Source organism: Juglans regia, chromosome 4 (assembly GCF_001411555.2).
Source record: "Juglans regia cultivar Chandler chromosome 4, Walnut 2.0, whole genome shotgun sequence".
Classification (NCBI taxonomy): Eukaryota; Viridiplantae; Streptophyta; class Magnoliopsida; order Fagales; family Juglandaceae; genus Juglans; species Juglans regia.
This window is the reverse complement of record NC_049904.1, coordinates 26,002,314-26,020,969: the sequence shown is the minus strand read 5'-3', so window position 1 is coordinate 26,020,969 and position 18,656 is coordinate 26,002,314. Positions and strand designations below refer to the sequence as shown.

At 36.8% G+C, this 18,656-nt stretch overlaps 1 protein-coding gene across 1 annotated transcript; it reads left to right on the top strand.

Moving 5' to 3' along the window:
- The first annotated feature begins 5,528 nt into the window (after positions 1–5,528).
- Positions 5,529–10,443, top strand: LOC118348245 (ER lumen protein-retaining receptor A-like). Its single transcript, XM_035689385.1, has 6 exons — positions 5,529–5,816; positions 6,433–6,698; positions 8,268–8,383; positions 9,673–9,746; positions 9,841–9,904; positions 9,992–10,443. The coding sequence occupies exons 1-6, from the start codon at positions 5,726–5,728 to the stop codon at positions 10,026–10,028; spliced, it is 648 nt and encodes a 215-aa protein (XP_035545278.1). The 5' UTR covers positions 5,529–5,725; the 3' UTR covers positions 10,029–10,443.
- The last annotated feature ends 8,213 nt before the right edge of the window (positions 10,444–18,656 follow it).

Below are 18,656 nucleotides of genomic sequence, written 5' to 3'. Positions count from 1 at the left end.
ATTTGGGGGAGGTGGGATTTTCCATCGATATATCTCTCAGTGGCTCTCTGATACCATGTAAGAAGGTGATAACCAGTGCTGCAACATAGCCAGACTTGGCAAAAACAGTAAAGAAAATAGAGAGATGAGTCGATGGAAGAAGAACTTTATTCCTCTATATTGTTCTGTTTTCGTATACAGAGAGTGCAAAACATATATACAGCAGAAAGTTCTAACTAACTAACCGTAAGTTCAAATGAGCTAATGACATCTGTAAAGTAGAATAACAAATCAAAGAATAATGAAAAAAGATGACAGCTTATGTACAAGGGACTAAACGACTTGCAGTTTGGCCTGTATCCTCTAACAGAACTCATTTTTAAAAATTGACTTGCAAGAAGGGTGTTTAAAGGCTTATAATCCACCAATCAATCTCATACTTAGTCAATATAGAATTGTAACAACCACCACGCTTCGCAGCCGATGTTGGCGGCGGTCTCAACACTCACACGAGTTGGTTATACACTAGGTCTTTCCTAGCTCCATACGAACACTATGTTGCCAACATCACCCCGTGCCGCACGATTGCAACTGTCACAACATGACCTTAGACGTAACTTAGCTCTGATATCATTTGTTATGAACTCATTAAGTATAACTCATTCTTGAAAACCAGCTTGTAAGAAAATAATGTTTAAGGGCTTATAATCTACCAACAAATCCTATACTTAGTCGATATGAGATCACAACAGTATTCAACAATTTGATGGAACCTGATCCACAAGTACATGCAATTCTGATGGAAGAAGAATGACAATATTCTTTTCTCTTTTTTCCCGCAATAGTCAAGAGAAGACTACAGATCAGTAACTGAGGTTAGGCTTTCGGTTAGACTTTGGACCACTTCATGATTCAGCTAAACATGAGTACTCAGATTTGGAGTCTTTAGATCTTGAGTTAAGGAGGTACTGGTGCAACGTCCTCCACCAAGGGCTGGCTACGTACGTACAGTAATATGATTACAAAATTTCATTGCTCATAAGCTTCCAAACTCAGCTCGATCGGTACCCCACTCGAAGAATTGTTTTTTTTTTTTTCCCTTTCTTTCACAGATTCGAGGGCCTAGATTCCATGGAGAACTGCTTGACTATTGGAGCAGGACCCTGCATCTAATTTGTGTGTTCCATAACAACAGATCAAGAAGCATATATAGGATAAAGCAACTTGCAGACAACTTTACTATTGGTGAGAATTCTCAAAGACAGAGGCTTTTGCAGCTTCAAAGCTGGCAGATGTTTCTCCACCACAGCTTGCACTTTTCTTTCCAAATAAGGCATATGCTGCCTCCAAATTTAACTTGGAGACGGGTAGGGCACTTGTCATATATTGGCTAATGATCAGCAGTTTACAACCATAGTCTTGGCTCCGCCCGCCTGTGATCATGATCTGCTTTGCACATATGTTTTCACTTCGTTTTGAAAGTATATATTTGGGTAATTCCACTTATAAAATGATAAAAACCATATATAAATCATGTGGGTGAGGTTGGAAGGCTTAATATTGATCGGATGATCTAAAGCTTAGGTTCAGCTGCATGCATATTATATACATTATATACTCTTTCTTTTATTATTAGTTTCTTTGGCTTGTTCAATATATGTCCCCAGATGGGTGCATGTCAAACTAAGTTTCTGCCAAAGTTGTGCAATATACTCGTGATATGGTAGATTAATATAAGGACTACGCGCAACTGTGTGTTTTGGATAAGCGATAAAAAGTTAGGAAAAGAAGATTCCCCAACTATATTCAATCATCAACCAGCTGGGGGATCAGAAGATATATATATATATATATATATATACACGTAACACCCCGTATTTTAGTGTATTTTAATAAATGAATTATTTTTATTGATTCAAAATTTATTCTCTTGTTTTAAAATTATTGGATTTTTAATTAGACTATTTTTATGATTTTTAGTTTACGAAAATTATTTTTTTGAAGTGCTTTCTTTAAATTAATTATTGTTATGTGTTTAAATTTCTTCTCGAATTAAATTAACTTATTGTTGGGTTTAATTATTTATTTTCAATTTAATCACTGTGTTTAAATTATTTTATTTCACTTGCAGTTTTAAAATCGTTTCTGTTGAATCATTTTTATGACCCAAGATGTGAGGTTTGGACCTCATTTCTTTTCCCTCTTTTTTTTCTTTTCCTTTTCTTTTTCTTTTCTTCTTTTCTTTTTTTTCTGTTCTTTTCTTTTTCTCCTCCTGGTCCTCCTCCCCGCGCGCGAGTTCTTCTCTCTCTCTCTCTCTCTCTCTCTCTCTCTCTCTCTCTCTCTCTCTCTCTCTCTCTCTCTCTCTCTCCCCTAGCCCGCCGCCGTGTGCCGGCGGTGGTCGACACCGCCCGGCTCCCCAACTCCCCCAGCCGCCGGCGACCACCACCCTTCGATTTCAGCCCCAACCGCGCCACCGTTAGCCCCCACGCGTCACATGAAACCGCAGCCTTCTCTTCGCTCGCGCGCCGCCGTCGCACCACCTCCGGCTACCATCTTCTCACCACATCATCCTCGACCTCCTAGCAACCCAATAGACCCAACCCCACTTCTGATCTGTCACCGGTGAAGCCCCACCATCAATATTTCCGTTTTGGGTATTTTTTGGCCTTAAACCACCCTTTGCACCGCCACCCACGGTCAACCATCACCACCACTAGCTTCACCGACATCCCTAGGCCCTACCCTATCAATCTCGGTTCTTCGTTTGCACCTGTTGGAAAGTGGGTATCTGTGACCCACGGCCACAGTGTATTTTGCACTGTTCCGCAGCTCTTTTTCCACTTCTTGCGCCTCCGTGATCCTCCAGAAATTATTATATAGCATTGTAAGTATTTTTCGAAAAATTCTCATGAATTTAATGTATTTTTACACTAGCACATTACACTGTATTTAATTGCTGATTGGTTTTGCCGGACTGAGTCCGAGGAGTAACGGGGTTGATTGGATTGGGTGATGGAGTTGTTAGTATGATTGGTTTAGACTATGAGATTTGTTGGCTGTTCGGGTTTAAATATTGGTGTTTTGTGTATGACGTGGGTTGAGACGGATATTGGTGATTTTAGGAAGTGATGATATATTTTGGGATTATGAAGGTTTTAAGTTTTGAGGAATTTAAAACAGGTTATTTAAGAAGCTTAGTCTTAAATATCGAAATTGTGATTTATTGGAAACTTACAAAAATTACGTGATTATTTTTATAGGTGATGATTTATAGTCGACTCGACATTTTTGAGGAAATTTTTGAAAAGCTAAGAAGTCCAGGTAAGCGGGGTTCCTATGCTAGATTTGCATAAAAGGAAATGAACTGAGGTTGGTTTGTAAAAATGTGCATGTTGTTTTAAAAAGAAAAAGTGAAAAACAACCTCAGTATATATTTTGCATTCCCTCATGAGATAAGTATGAAAGAGAAAAGAAATGTTTTTGACATGAAATATGTAGACATGAGTAATATTTGACATGTTTCTGAAATATGCAAAAGAGCGAATATGATATCATTGAAATTTTTATGCATGTGATATGAAATGATTTGGATCTGTTTTTGATAAAAAATGATATGAATATGTTTCGCACGTGTTTTGATATGATATGGATATGATAAAACTTTGGCATACTTATCTGTTCTGAATATGGTTCTGATATGATGATACTGTTCACGTGATATGGTTGGTACCACCATGATATGATATGACCGCACCCACTTTGGAAACAAAGTGGTCTTTTTACGTGTTCTTTCTTGTGTGCACACTCGGGATTCCGAGATTGAAAAATGGGAAGTTCACCACATGATACTGCCTGGTTTGGCCACCGGGGATAGCACAACCCTACTACGGAGGTTAAACATGGTATATGATATGATATGATAAGATGAAGATGTTCAGTTATGTTATGCCAAAGCGTTTTTGAATATGAAATGGATCCTCAAATATGAATTGTTGACTTGAGTATGAAATGATTGAAAAATCGCTCTGATTTTCTGATAACACGTTTTCTGAGATCTGCATATAAAAAAATAAAATGTTTTGTTTCTGCATACTGAACTTTCTGAAAAGGCTCATGTTTACATACTAGTATATGTTCTCTGCTTACTGAGTTGTTGATAACTCACCCCTTATCTCCACAATATTTTTCAGATGATTTGATTGTTTCAGTTGAGGATCAAGGATATAGAGCATTGGTGAGAAGAGTTAAAAATGATGGTTTAAGCATAGAAGGTTTATATGGGTATTGAGGATTTTCATTCAGTAAGCTTGTTGTGTTCTGATGATGTGATTTATTGAGAGATTGATGTTTATATTAAATTTTGTATTGTCTTAAAATAGTTATTCTGGAGTAATTGATGTAAATATATGAGTACTTTGTACGATAGAGAAAAATTGGAGTATGTACTATGTGGAAGGAAAAATGAATTTTAAGTGACATGAGTTAACTATCCGGACCCTCGGGTACGGGGCGTTACAACTACATTCCTCAACCATATAGATCTCGCCACATCTAATGCTAATTCAAACTCCTTGTGATCAAGGCTCTACACCTTCCACTCTTTTCATCTTATGCTCATCAAAGGATTTTGACCCTTACAGTACTGAGTACACCTTCCTTGTTGAAAATGATATGTATTCCTAACTGCAAACTTGCCATTACTTGAGGAAGAAGCGATTTGGTGTACTAAATTACGTTCTAACATTGACATGATTTTTTTTATTAAAAAGAAAAAATATCAAAAAAAAAAAATTTGAGAGAAAAAAAGATTTTCTGTCTCATAAAAATTACTTCCGCACCAATAAAAAATTATTTTTATGAGACAAAGAACCTTTTCTTCTCTCAATGTTTTTTTAATATTTTTCTTTTCAATAAAAACAAATCATGTTAACGATAGTACGCAATTTAACATACCAAATTTCTTGTACCTAGCAAATCTCTCTTCATATAATCCCTATACCACTTTGTAGCCATTTATTTTTCTATATATTGACACTCTTCTCCACGAGGAACGTGCTTGGGCTTTAAAAATCATACAAGAAGGGAATTTGATTCTCATTTCACCCATTTATTTATACCAGATTTCTTATCTAGTATGTCCATCAAAATCTAAGACATCATATTTTTGCTGTTAATTAACTGAGATATCAATCAATAATTAATTGAAAATGTAAAATTTAAAATAAGAAAAATATTTTAATCACAAAGGATTAGATAAAAATATTCTTATAAATTGACGTGACTTGATGTGATACGTTATATTGTAAAATTATTTTTATTCTACAATAGATCTAACTCTGTTTAGATACAAAAAGTATTTTATATCATTTCATCTGATCTTATTTTTATAATTTTTTTAAATTTCTATATAAAATATAATAAAAAATTTAATTTTTTCAAATCTTAATAATAATAATAATAATATTAAAAAAAAATACTTTAAAAAAGTCGTACGAAGGCACGCCTAGTCTTGAATTTATTTTGTGTACTGAAGGCTTTATGTCTGTTCTCGTAAAATAACCGCGGTGTGTAACATTCCTCCGTCGCGTTTCCGCTTACCACGTCATCTCTTCCCCTCGCTCGCACCTCTTTTACGAAAACCAAAACCCCCGCATTCAATTCCTCGGATTCCTTCTTCAACACCTTCGCTTCTTGTCGCTCGCCAGAAATCTAGGGCACGAATCTTCGCCGCTTGGCCTCTGAAACCATGAACATTTTCAGGTTCGCCGGCGATATGATGCACTTGACCAGCATCCTGGTCCTGCTTCTCAAAATCTACGCAACCAAATCTTGCTCAGGTAAGTTAAATCTTCCCCTTACCTCTTACTTGTATTCATTTCTCTCTTCCCCATTTAGTTCCCGATAAAACACCAGGATGTTAAATAAACTAAATGGACACAATTTAATTGTTTTTTCTTTTATTTGATAATTAACTTCTTTTTCATTTCGAGTACTGAATCCATCTTCATTAAGCAACCCTTAAATTTTCTTAGTCCCGTAGGTTGACATATTCTGTGATTGGGCATCTTATTGAACTATTTATCTTAATCTATTCACCTTTTCAGTGAACGAAGGGAGCATTAGTTCCCTCCCCTCCCCTCGTTTTGTTGCTAATAATTAGCGTAAAAGGAAAGAAAATGAAAATTGAAGTACTACATTTTTGTAATTCAATTGTTTCCTCTAAAGAAGTAGTGAGACTTCTTCCGATAGCTAGTTGATGGGTTTCAGTGAAGTGATATTTCATACGGTTGACTTAGGGAAAACTTTTAAGAATCGAAGATTTCTATTTGTTATTGCACCTTTTATTTTTTCTGGAAAAGAACGAAGAAATAGTCTAAGTGTGATCACGGTTATGATTGATTGAAGTAACTTGGTTACGCTGGTATTAGTTGATAATTTGGTATATCATATCAGGGATTTCGCTTAAGACTCAGGAACTTTATGCGCTGGTGTTTCTGGCACGGTACTTGGACCTGTTCACGGACTTTATCTCTGTCTATAACACCATTATGAAGCTTGTGTTTATAGTGAGCTCTACGGCCATTGTGTGGTGCATGAAGAGGGACCGGGTGGTGAGGCGTTCATATGATAAACAGCTTGACACATTTCGCCATTACTTTCTCCTTGCTGCAAGCTTTGCTTTGGCGCTTCTTGTGAATGAGAAGTTTACGTTTCAAGAGGTGGTTTGTTGTCAACTTTAATTAGTCATCCTGAGATATTTTATACTTGGTGGATAATGTCTGTGGTTTTTGAAGAGATAGGATAATGCCCATTCCAAATTCCTGGAATAATTTTCTTCTAGCTTAATGAATATTTTACTTTTACACAGAATGGTCTGATTATAATGGATGGCTATTTGGACCTGTTCTCTTCTAGGCTTTCTCTTGTATTACTTCCCCTGGGAATGAGTAGTGAGCTTTTGTGCTTTTAACAAGTACTTGTAAGAAAATAGAATGGATAGTACCCATCCAAGTTTTGTTAATATTTACTCAAACTTCTGTTGTGTTTCACAAGCCTTTCGATGTTCTCCAGGCAGTAGAGAGTAGGAAGTATATTAATATTAGGTTAACTGTTGAAAGAATTTTGCACATGAGAGTTTTGAAGTATCACATTCACAGTCACAAAGAGACCACACAAAATTTAATCCACAAATTGACATGCCTTTATATGATACGTTAGATTTACTTTATAATTTGACAATCTAACGTATCACATCAAGCCACATAAGTGTGGATTTATTTTTGTGGGATCTCTTTGTGGTTAAAGCATTTCTCATTATTAAAGTTTTTCTTCGCATTCAAGTACAGTGGATCTCACTTTTGGCTTTGGGAGATGCCTTTGCTCTGAGAACTCTACTCCATGGAGATGGAGACAAATTCTTTATATGAGAGAGTTCTTTTTCTTTTATTTTCTTAGCGTAAAGCTTTAACTTCTGGATTTAGGATTTTTTTTTTTTAAATGTGTTTACTACTACTACTTTCCACCTGACCTGTTTCCTTGTGTTTAGTTAAATAACTAGACTTTGCAAATTAAAAATTGGGAGTTGTTACCAGCTCAATTGTTTTGCTACCATATGGGTCTGGGTTCATTGGCCATTTCAAAGTAAATCCTATTTTTATTTTTATCTTTAAGATTGCATTCAAGGTGGTGGTCAAGGGCCATAATCTGTCGTGTGTCATTTTGATGCTTTCATTTATAGGGTTTTCTATAGTTTCGTACCTAATATTCAGCTTTGTCCTTAATATACTTTTGAGACTGTAAGTTTGCTTGATTGTGATTCTGATATTTCATATCACAGAATATGTTGTACTATTAACTTGCACAAAATCAATGTTGTATGGAATGCAGTCTATAAATATGCCAGACATTTACTCAATAGGCACTTTTCCATTTTATTTCCATTTTATTATAAGTAATAAAAAAAGTTATGGAAGAGCGCTAGTTGCAATTCCACAATATGATGAAACTGGTGCCAGTTGCAGTTTTGCCATTTGTATTAATATATGTTGAAATATTAACTTATTCAAAAATCTTGTGGAAAACCTTGTACAAATAATTAAAAACTCACACAAAAATCAATGATGTATGGAATACAGTCTATATTCACTCAATGTGACCAAAAATCACAAATAGTTGCACTTTTGCCTTTTTTTTTTCTAAGTCATTAAAAATATTATGGAAGAGCACCAATTGCAAAAAATGGCAAAAGTAACAAGATCTGTTACTAACATTGTTGTAACTTTTTACAGATCTTCTGGGCATTTTCAATATACTTGGAGGCAGTTGCGATTCTTCCCCAGTTAGTTTTGCTACAGCGAAGTGGAAATGTGGACAATTTGACGGGGCAATATGTTTTCTTTCTTGGGTATGTGTATTTCTTTACAAGTTTCCTCTCTGGAATTATCCATATTGTATGTTTATAAAATTTTTATTTCATTTTTCCGCCTATCATTTTGTGTTATTGAATTCCTTTCTCATTTAAGATTTTGCTTTCCACTTGTGGTGTGTCATTTATACTGACTTATAAAAAAAATGTAATATTTATACTGTTTGTAAACTTACTCTAAATGAACATTGTGAGGATTTAGAACTGTGAAAATGAAAATATTTGGATGTAACGGGTTGGGGGATAAGATATAGAATTGCACTTTCAATGTTTCATTTGATATGTACATGCAAATATCATTTGATATGGTATTTTTGGTTGTATGTATTGACCTTATGGATTTGCACCTTAAATGCAACATGATGTGTCTCTGGTTTGTTCTGTGTAAATACTTTTATGTTGTTCTATAGTTTTCTGTAAACATCCTTCTTTACTGAAAGTAGGAAAGAGATAACTGTGAATGAATTTGCATGTAAATGTCTGTGTTTCTTTTCGTTTTTGTTTTATGTGTGCGAGTCCATGTGTTTTCGTGGGTGTTATATTGGTGGACAAGACAATTGGTAAACAAGTTACGAGATCTGTATTTTTAAAAGTATGTGTATACTTATTAAAAAAAAAAAATTTACGAGATCTGTATTCTTCTTGAAAGTATAATGCAGAATTCTGAACCCCTTCAGAGAGGCATCACTTTGTGTGTGTGCGTGAGTGCGTGCTTGTGTAATACATTACACACACATGCACATATAAACACAACCTTAATTTGTTTCGGGTCCTTAACTTTCCTTTAAACTTTTTGATTTTCCTCCACGAATTGGGTGCCATAGATATCTGTGTACTCATGAATCATGAATCATGAATCTAATCAGTATGATTTGGTGTCACCTATACCCTTCACCTCACTCTCCCAACCCATTTCTACATGGTGTGAGCTAAGCGTCTTTTGGATACTTCAATCCCGTGGAAAACCTTTGGAGTGGAACTCTTGAAACTTAGATACATACCCTAGTTTGTAAGATCAGAATAGCATGCAGCTTTGTGCAAGAGTATGACTTGTTATTACTGTTTTTGTTTCCCCTTAAAGCAATTAACAGTAACTGCCTGCCTTTTCTTTTTTATTTATTTATTTATTTTAATATCTTATTTTCTATTGCAATTAACAGTCTTTGTGTCTGCATCATGGTTCATATAAGCAAGAAAAGCTATTGGTTACATGCATGTTAATTGAATTCATGGCAGGAGTACTGACAGTCCATATCTTCATTTTGCAGGGCATATCGTGCATTTTACATCCTTAACTGGATATACCGCTACTTCACAGAGACACACTTCAGTCGATGGATAGGTAAGCTATGCCTAAAATCAGGCAAACGAGATTTTGTCTTGGGTTCTGCTGCCTGTGAATATATATACTCAAAGATTCTTTCTAAATTTTGCAGCTTGCATCTCTGGTCTTGTTCAGACAGCTTTGTATGCAGACTTTTTTTACTATTACTATATTAGGTAATGAAATATGACACATTCTTGATGAGGATCCATTCCCACACTTTCTTATTCGGTGGATAACGGTTAAAATTGTTTGTTTTGCAGCTGGAAAAACAATACAAAACTTAAGTTGCCAGCTTGAGCCAAGAATGTATTTTTGAAATCTTGAAGCTACCAAATCATTCTTAGTTTTCACTCAGCGATCAGCACTCTTGGTAAAAAATGAGCCTTAGTATGATACTTGGACATGAAGGGGGTATAAAGGTTTCTTATTATAATTAAGATGACAAACCCATGCCGACGGGTGAAAATTTTATTTGGTTTTAGGTTGAATACCCTTGCAATTCGCAATTTTAGATTGGATTGAGCACTCCATGTTTTATTCTGGTGATATAGTTTGGAAGTGTTTTTCCCACTGCTTTTCGACTAGAAAAGATTTATTGGAATGAGACTATTGCAGAACTGGCAAATATGCTGTACATGGATGTTTGTTGCACATATGTTTTGACCAATTTACTCAATGTAATTGTATGTTTTTAGTCAGATACAGTTAATAAGTCGCTCTAGTGTTTTTAGTTTTGGTATGTGCTTACAAATTTACAATTGTTTCTGGGGGTGGTTGAAGTAACTCCAACTCCAAGGCAATTGTTTCCTTATGTTACATGGATTCTTTTTTATTTTTATATAAACTTTGGAAATTAAACTTAGAGATGTTTCGGTGCAGATCGGGGAGAACTTTCCACCCAAATTGTCAAATGGATTTGATGGAAAAATCTCTGTTAAATGCATCGTCCTCTGTTTTATTCTCTCCTCTTTCTACAAGACCGGGGCAAATAAAAGAAGATGAGAAAAACAAAAAAACATTGGAAACACGAAAGCAAGCCCAATAAACAAGAGACCGCGTTCGAATCCAAACGTCTCCTTAATATATTCATCCTATGCTCAGAGGTCTTAAGCTGTCTCATTACAAATGCTGGACTTAAGAGGTGCTCTTTCTGGAGTGCCAATTGCAAATGGAAGGATCCGAGTCACATTTATTGATCTTTGCTGATGATAGTTTACCATTAGAGAATGGCTATACATCAGCCTGTAGCCGCAGCACACCTTACATGATGTTTTTTTTTTTTAAACTCAGTACATTAAGTGTGCTGCAGTTACAGGCTGATGTAAATAATTTTTCTTACTATTATAAGTGAGTTGACTTCAATGAATTCTGGCAGTGTATGAGGAGGCATCTGGACAAAGATTGAACCTTCCCATTGTATGCGCAGATGAAAATAATATTTCAACCCACCCGAAAAAAAAAATATAAAATATAGATAACACGCGAGTAGCCCTCCATTTTTGACTGGGTGGATTCTTATATGTAAAGCAAAAGAAAATGATAGTATGGTTTCTAAATATGCCTACTAATGTTGAAATCACAGGAAGAAAGCTCCACCAGACAAACGTGACATGCAGGAGAATATAATTCTGTTTAGAAGCTCTACCAGATAAAACGTACCATGCACAAATAGGAGAATATAATCCTGTTAGGATTGTTATAGTGAGCTGTAAATGTAATTGCTATTCATTCTTTTGTAGCTATAAATAGCAGTAGGTACTTGTACATATGGAATCAACATATACAAATATAATTTTCCCTCCAATTTCATAACTTTGTTACTTCATCTTCTTCCTTGCGTCTGTGCCATTCTTAATATGATATCAGAGCTTTGACTCTAACTCAAAACGCCAAATCCAATATGCAACCCAATCCTGAGACCATCCCCCATCATCCCGCTAGCCCATACTTCATTCAACCTAGTGAAGGAGCATCCTCTCCACTGGTTCCCTACCTCTTAACAACAGAGAATTATGTGACTTGGGGAAGGACAATGCGACGAGCCCTCAACATAAAAAACAAGCTTGGATTTATTGATGGTAAACTGAAAACTCACAAAACCAATCAATGCCCCTAACCCTCTTTTTGCAGCATGGGAACGTTGCAACGACATGATAATAGCCTGGATGCAACACTCAGTTAGCTCGGAACACAAATCAAGCATTGCACATGCAGAAACGGCTGCTAGTGTTTGGAATGACCTCTGTGAGAGATTTTCTATCCAAAATGCTCCTCGCATTTTCCAACTTACAAAGTCCATCTCCTCCTTAACACAAGACACCAATTCTGTCAGTCAATACTACAACACACTCAAAAGCTTCTGGGATGAGCTTGAAATCTATGAGCCCATGCCTTTATGCACTTGTGGCTCAGTCAAAACATTGATGGAATACACCCATCATAGCAAAGTGATGCAGTTCCTTATGGGACTCGACGATTCTTATGACGCCATTTGTGCTCAGATTCTATTCCATGACCCACTCTCAACTCTCAATCAAGTAATATCCTTGGTTCAATAGGAAGAAAGGCTTTGACAACTCCATTTTGTGCTTGCACCTCTTACAATGGTCACAAGGGGACCAGATAATCGCAACCAAACAAACTCCCGCAAAGATCGTTTGTTTTGCTCACACTGCAACATACCTGGCCACTCTTTAGAGTGTTGCTTCAAAGCAAATCCCAACCTCCCTTTGTGCTCCCACTGTCGCATACTTGACGACACCAAAGAAAAATGCTATAAACTCAATGGCTACCCTCTCGGACATAAGAACAACCTCAAGTTTAAATCCTCTGCTAACCAATCGTCTCTTGTGTAGGAAGAAATCAATCATGATTCGCCTATTACTCATGAGTAGTACAACCAACTCCTTGCCTTGCTCAATCCCTCTCACATTGACTCCACTACTCCTACTGCCAACAATGTGCATGCTAGCTCCTCTCCTGTGTCTGGTATTTCATTTTCTAATTCTACACACACACACGACAATGCCTCAAATACCACAACCTCATGGATTATTAACACAAGCGCTACAGATCACATGATCTGTAGCCCCAATTTCTTCGCACACAATGTCACTTCAGTTTCTCATATCATCAAACTGCCTAATGGATCCACCACAGCAGCCACACACGTTGGTGATGTCCATCTATCTAAACATTTAATTATTCGAAACGTGTTATGTGTCCCTAAATTTTCTTTCAATCTCCTTTTTGCAAAATCCTTGACAATTCACTCCAATTGTTGCCTAATTTTCTTTCAAATTTATGTTATATCTAGGACCTTTCATCTTGGATGACGACTGGAGTGGGGAGGGTGCATAATGGCTTGTATCATCTTCAACTTACAAGACCCAACCTGACTACTCTGCAATCTTTCTTTCATACTTTATTACCTTCAATTTCTGTTAACAATATTGCTGTTACCAAGTTTGATTAATTTACATTATGGCATTACAGACTTGGACATAGTTCCATGACTCAACATGTATTGCATGACATTAACAAAGCTAGTTTCAAACTCTTGGCTACTTCCAAATTCCTTGTGATATCTGCTCTCTTGACAAACAACACAAACTACCTTTCCCTCAATCAAAATCCAAAGTTAAACCATTTGACATTGTTTCTGTTGGCATTTGGGGTCCTAACCCAACTCAAGGGTACAATGGTTCTAAATACTTTCTTACCATTGTAGACCAATTTACGAGATGCACTTGGATTTATTTACTACAGACCAAATCTTAAGCTAGAACTTCACTTCAAAATTTTTTTTTCCCATTGTTGAAAACCAATTCAACACTCAAATCAAAATTATCCGATCCAACAATGGAGCCGAATTTCAAATGCCACTTTACTATAACTCCAAGAGTGTTTTGCACCAATTAACATGCGTCGCAACACCACAACAAAATGCTCTTGCCGAACGCAAGCACCAACACATTCTCAATGTGGCAAGGACCCTAAAATTCCAGTCTGGACTGCCCATGAAATACTGGACTGATTTTGTCACTACCGCAGTCTATTTGATCAATAGAACACCCACCCCAACCTTTAACTACAAACCCCTTTTGAACTCCTATATCACACCAAACCCTCTTACTCACATTTAAAGGTATTCGGCTACCAAATTTGAACCAAGAGCCCGAAAGTGCTTATTCCTTGGATACCCATATGGTGTCAAGGGATACAAATTACTTGACATTGCCACCAATCAAATCTTCCTCTCACGAGATGTTATATTTCACGAGGAGATTTTTCCCTTCAACCAACCTATGAACTCCACCAAACATTCCTCTCCATTACCTAACATATTTCCTCTCAACCCCACCAGTACCATTCCACCACCACCTCGTCACTTCACTCCATCATCTCTCGTAGACACCACTCTTCCATCTTCTGAATCTACTCACAGTGACAACACATACATACCAACCTCTCCATATCATGACCCCATAGATACCACTCTTCCATCTTCTCACTCTACTCACAATGGCAACACATACATACCAACCTCTCCATATCATGACCCTTCACTTCAGCCTTTGCGCAGATCAATTTGCACAACAATAGATCTTGCATACCTCCGTGATTTCCATTGTCAACAAGCCACTGCACTTGACACCTACAAGTCGGCATCCAAGTAGCCAGTTCCTGGTTCCTCTTCCACCACAGGTTCGAATATCTTGTTCCCTCTATCTTCTGTCTTATATTATACTTCACTCTCACCCAAATTTCGAGCATTCACCACCTCAATTTCACTTCATATCGAGCCCACATCATACACACAAGCCATCAAACACCCAATTTGGCGTAAGACAATGAAGCAAGAACTTACTGCACTTGAGCTCAATGAGACCTGTACCATTGTTGATTTACCTCTTGGCAAGAAACCGATCGATTACAAATGGATTTATAAGTACAAATTCGAAGCTGATGGGACAGCTGAATGAGCTAAGGCTCGCTTGGTTGCAAAGGGTTTTACCCAATGTGAAGGTATTGATTTTCATGACACTTTTTCACCAGTTGCTAAATTAGTTTCTATTTGGTATCTTTTAGCAGTAGCTGCCATAAAAGGCTGGGACCTCCAGCAACTTGACGTTAATAATGCATTCTTGTATGGTGATATTGATGAAGAACTTTACATGAAGCCACCTCCTGGTTATTTTGGAGCAAAAACCAACCAAGTTTGCCATTTACAGAAAAGACTTTATGGCTTATGGTAAGCAAGCTTGCTTCCTCGCTAGCCGAATTTGGCTTCATTCAATCCAAAGTGGATTATAGTCTCTTCACAAAATGTACATCCACCTCCTTCATCGCTCTACTTGTGTATGTCGATGATATAATCCTCATGAGTTCAGATGCCACTTCGAGTACTGTCGTGAAGCAATTTTTGGAGACAAAATTTATAATTAAAAATCTCGGTTCACTCAAGTACTTCCTTGGCATGGAAGTGGGACGCTCACAAGCTGGAATTCAACTTTGCCAGTGTAAGTACGCACTGGACATACTCTCTGAAACAGGCCTATTGGCATCCAAGCCTTCTCCCTTCCCGATGGAACCTAAGATCAAACTCAAAAAGGATGAAGGTGAAGTCTTTCATGATCCTGCACTCTACCGTAAATTGGTTGGTAAGCTTCTTAGTCTAACCAACACATGGCCATATTTAAGTTATAGTGTTAATTTATTTAGTCAATTCATGGAAAACCCACGAGTTCCTCATTATGATGCCATCGTTAAAGTTTTCAAGTATGTCAAAAGTAAACCAGGACAAGGAATTTTCTCCCCCGCCAATTCAACATTGGAGCTCGCTGCTTACTCAGATGCTAATTGGGCCAACTGCCCAGACCGACCACTGGATTTTGCGTGTTTGTTGGCAACTCCCTTGTTTCATGGAAGTCCAAGAAGCATAACACTGTCTCAAGGTCCTTTGCCAAGTCCGAATACAGAACAATGGCTGTTGTTGTATGCAAGCTTACCTGGCTTCGTTACCTGCTCAATGACCTGCGTATAATCATCAAGATGCCTGCTACTCTATATTGTGACGACTTGGATGCCATGCACATTGCCACAAACCACGTTTTTCACGAGCGCACGAAGCACATTGAGCTAGACTGCCATCTAGTTCGAGATAAAATCTCTACTGGGCAAGTGATTACTGCACATGTCTTCTCTTCTGCTCAGTTGGCTGATTTACTTACAAAACCTCTCTATCCTCCCACGTTCAATAGACTCTCATCCAAGATGGGATTCATCAACATTTATTCTCCATCTTGCGGGGGGATGTTGAAATTACAGGAAGAAAGCTCCACCAGCGCAGGAGAATATAATTCTGTTTAGAAGCTCCACCAGACAAATCGTACCATGCACAAATAGGAGAATATAATTCTGTTAGGATTGTTATAGTGAGCTATAAATGTAATTGTTTATTCATTCTTTTGTAGCTATAAATAGGAGTAGGTACTCGTACATATGGAATCAACATATACAAATATAATTTTCCTCTCCAATTTTAGAACTCTGTTACTTCATCTTTTTCCTTGCGTCTGTGCCATTCTTAATAACTAAATATGACTATTCATATATTTTAATTTTTTTAATTAATTAATTTATTATTAATGATTAAGAAAGTGACTATATATTAGTGAATTTGTATTGTTTATTTTTTCTTAATGATTAAGGATGCTTAAAAAATGTTTAAAAGAAAAAGAAAAAAAACCATATGTGTTGGTGTGCATATTTGGGGTGGACATTTTAATATTTACTATAAAATATAAAAAAAAGTCTGAAATTTAGTTGCATGCTTGCCTTTGATGGTTTCTATATATAATTAATCCAATTAAAATGTAGTAATGCAGCCAAATAATACACATCCTAAGACTAGGGAGTACATGTGTCCGAGCTAGTTTTAGCCTTGAGCCTTGGTACAATTATGGGGGCATTCAATTCATGGAATGCGGCAAAGATTTTTGACGACCATATCTAATAAAAAAGAGCATATACAAATGCAAACAAGATGGTTAAAAGTTATGAATTAACCTTCATAGGTTATATATATATACATGTATATTTATATGGTGGATTTGGAAACCACCAGTTAAACAATAGACATAAAAAAAAAAGGAAAAGAGAATAACCCTCTCTTAAGGAGGAGATCACATCAAACTCCTTGGAACTGCCTTTCCCTCACAACAATTATAACAAGTTTCTTCCATTATAATAACTCCAATAATGTCCTAAACATACTAGAAGGGATATTTATGGCCTTGAGGGAAATAAGCTCATGTGTTGGAGGGCCTAACTTTGGCATTGGAGTACCCCCAGGCACCTAATGCTGCCATCTCATTTGTTGCAGGTCATCTGTGCAGTTGGTGGTATGAAACACATCCTTAACACATACATAAGCATTTTCTAGATTAGAATTAAGACAAGGGCTGTGAAATGGAAGACCATTTTCTATTTGTCATCAAGGGACGTAATTAGGTTATAATAATAATAAATGTATACATTTAAAATCACATATTAAACTATAACATTCTAACTGCGAGCTGGTGCAGAGGACGTGAATTGATTTGTAAGATTATTTTAAAAATCTAAATATCACAAATTAAATTCTATCGTGTTAGTGATACGAGGATATATACTCTACAAATAAAACAACATTTATGTGAGAAACAAACAGAATTTATCAAGTTGGAGTTGGAATAAAATTCACAAGGATGAAACTTTTAAAGTTTACTTATGTCTTCATGTCTATTGAGGGTGTGCATAATGCTCTGCAATCACTCTAAAAGTAGGTCTACGGTTCTCTAACACCAATTAATTTTAGGTAGTAATTAGGTAGCCTAACGGCCCGATGAAGTCAATGCTCATCTTCTAGTATTCTTGACTTATATATATATATCGTACACACTCAATGACGAGTAATCACTATGTGGATCATAAAGCACATGAATTCACATACGAGCTAAGACTGGGAATTAAGTCCATGTTGTTCTAAAATAAAGCGAACAAGATTGATGGAGGGATGGCCAAGTCGAGAATGCCATTGTGGAACCAAGGAGATGGTGCTGGTTAGTGCAGAGGGATGGACATATGATGGTGAGAAGGAGTAGAGACCATTATTTGTGATGTAACACCTGGGCCTAGCAAGAAACTCGCGTTCGAATTTTTTTTTTTAATATGGATGAAAAGTCCACTTGAGTTTTAACGAGTAATTTTGGGAATAGGTTACATATTCAAAAAATTGTATTAATGGAATATGGACTTTTATTGGGCTTGATATTTAGATTATTTTTCGATTAATATTTTTTATAGATAAGTGGGATTTGTTTTTTAGTATCCAGCTCGACCTAGTTATGGAATGAATTAGACTAGTAAGTCAAAGCCTTAATACTTTGAAGCGAGCCCTAAAACCCAAGCAGTGAGATTCGGTATGCATGCTTTTTCCAATTTTTTTTGTTGTAGGCTATTTAGGCATCATCTCACACACGGAGAACCTCCCTCAACTAGGGTTACACATGATGTTAGTTTTCTCCATGGCATGCACGTTCCTATCCCTACGACTTTCACGACAACTCCTTGCATAGGAGATATACATTCACAGCAGTTTTTCTACCATTTGTTCCTCTAGTTTTTTATCAGTTTCTTTCTATATATGTGCTACACACTTCACGCACACGGCACAACCCCTCGAGCGATCATATTCAACCTAAGCTAGAGTGCCGTCGCCTGAGTTGCAGTGAAGCAACACCTACTCCACTTTGCTACCTTAAAAGCCTACTACTCCTCCACAAACCACCCGAAAGTGCCAACATTCTCCACCCACGCCTCCGTACACAACCACTGAAAAGGAAAACCTGGACTGTTGTGCTATGTTTTTGCACACCTGAA

Excerpts from the sequence above, each read along its gene's own strand:
- LOC118348245 (XM_035689385.1), top strand. The coding sequence starts at position 5,726 with ATGAACATTTTCAGGTTCGCCGGCGATATGATGCACTTGACCAGCATC. Across the intron at positions 6,699-8,267 it reads AGAAGTTTACGTTTCAAGAG|ATCTTCTGGGCATTTTCAAT; the intron begins GTGGTTTGTTGT and ends AACTTTTTACAG. Across the intron at positions 9,747-9,840 it reads ACACTTCAGTCGATGGATAG|CTTGCATCTCTGGTCTTGTT; the intron begins GTAAGCTATGCC and ends TAAATTTTGCAG.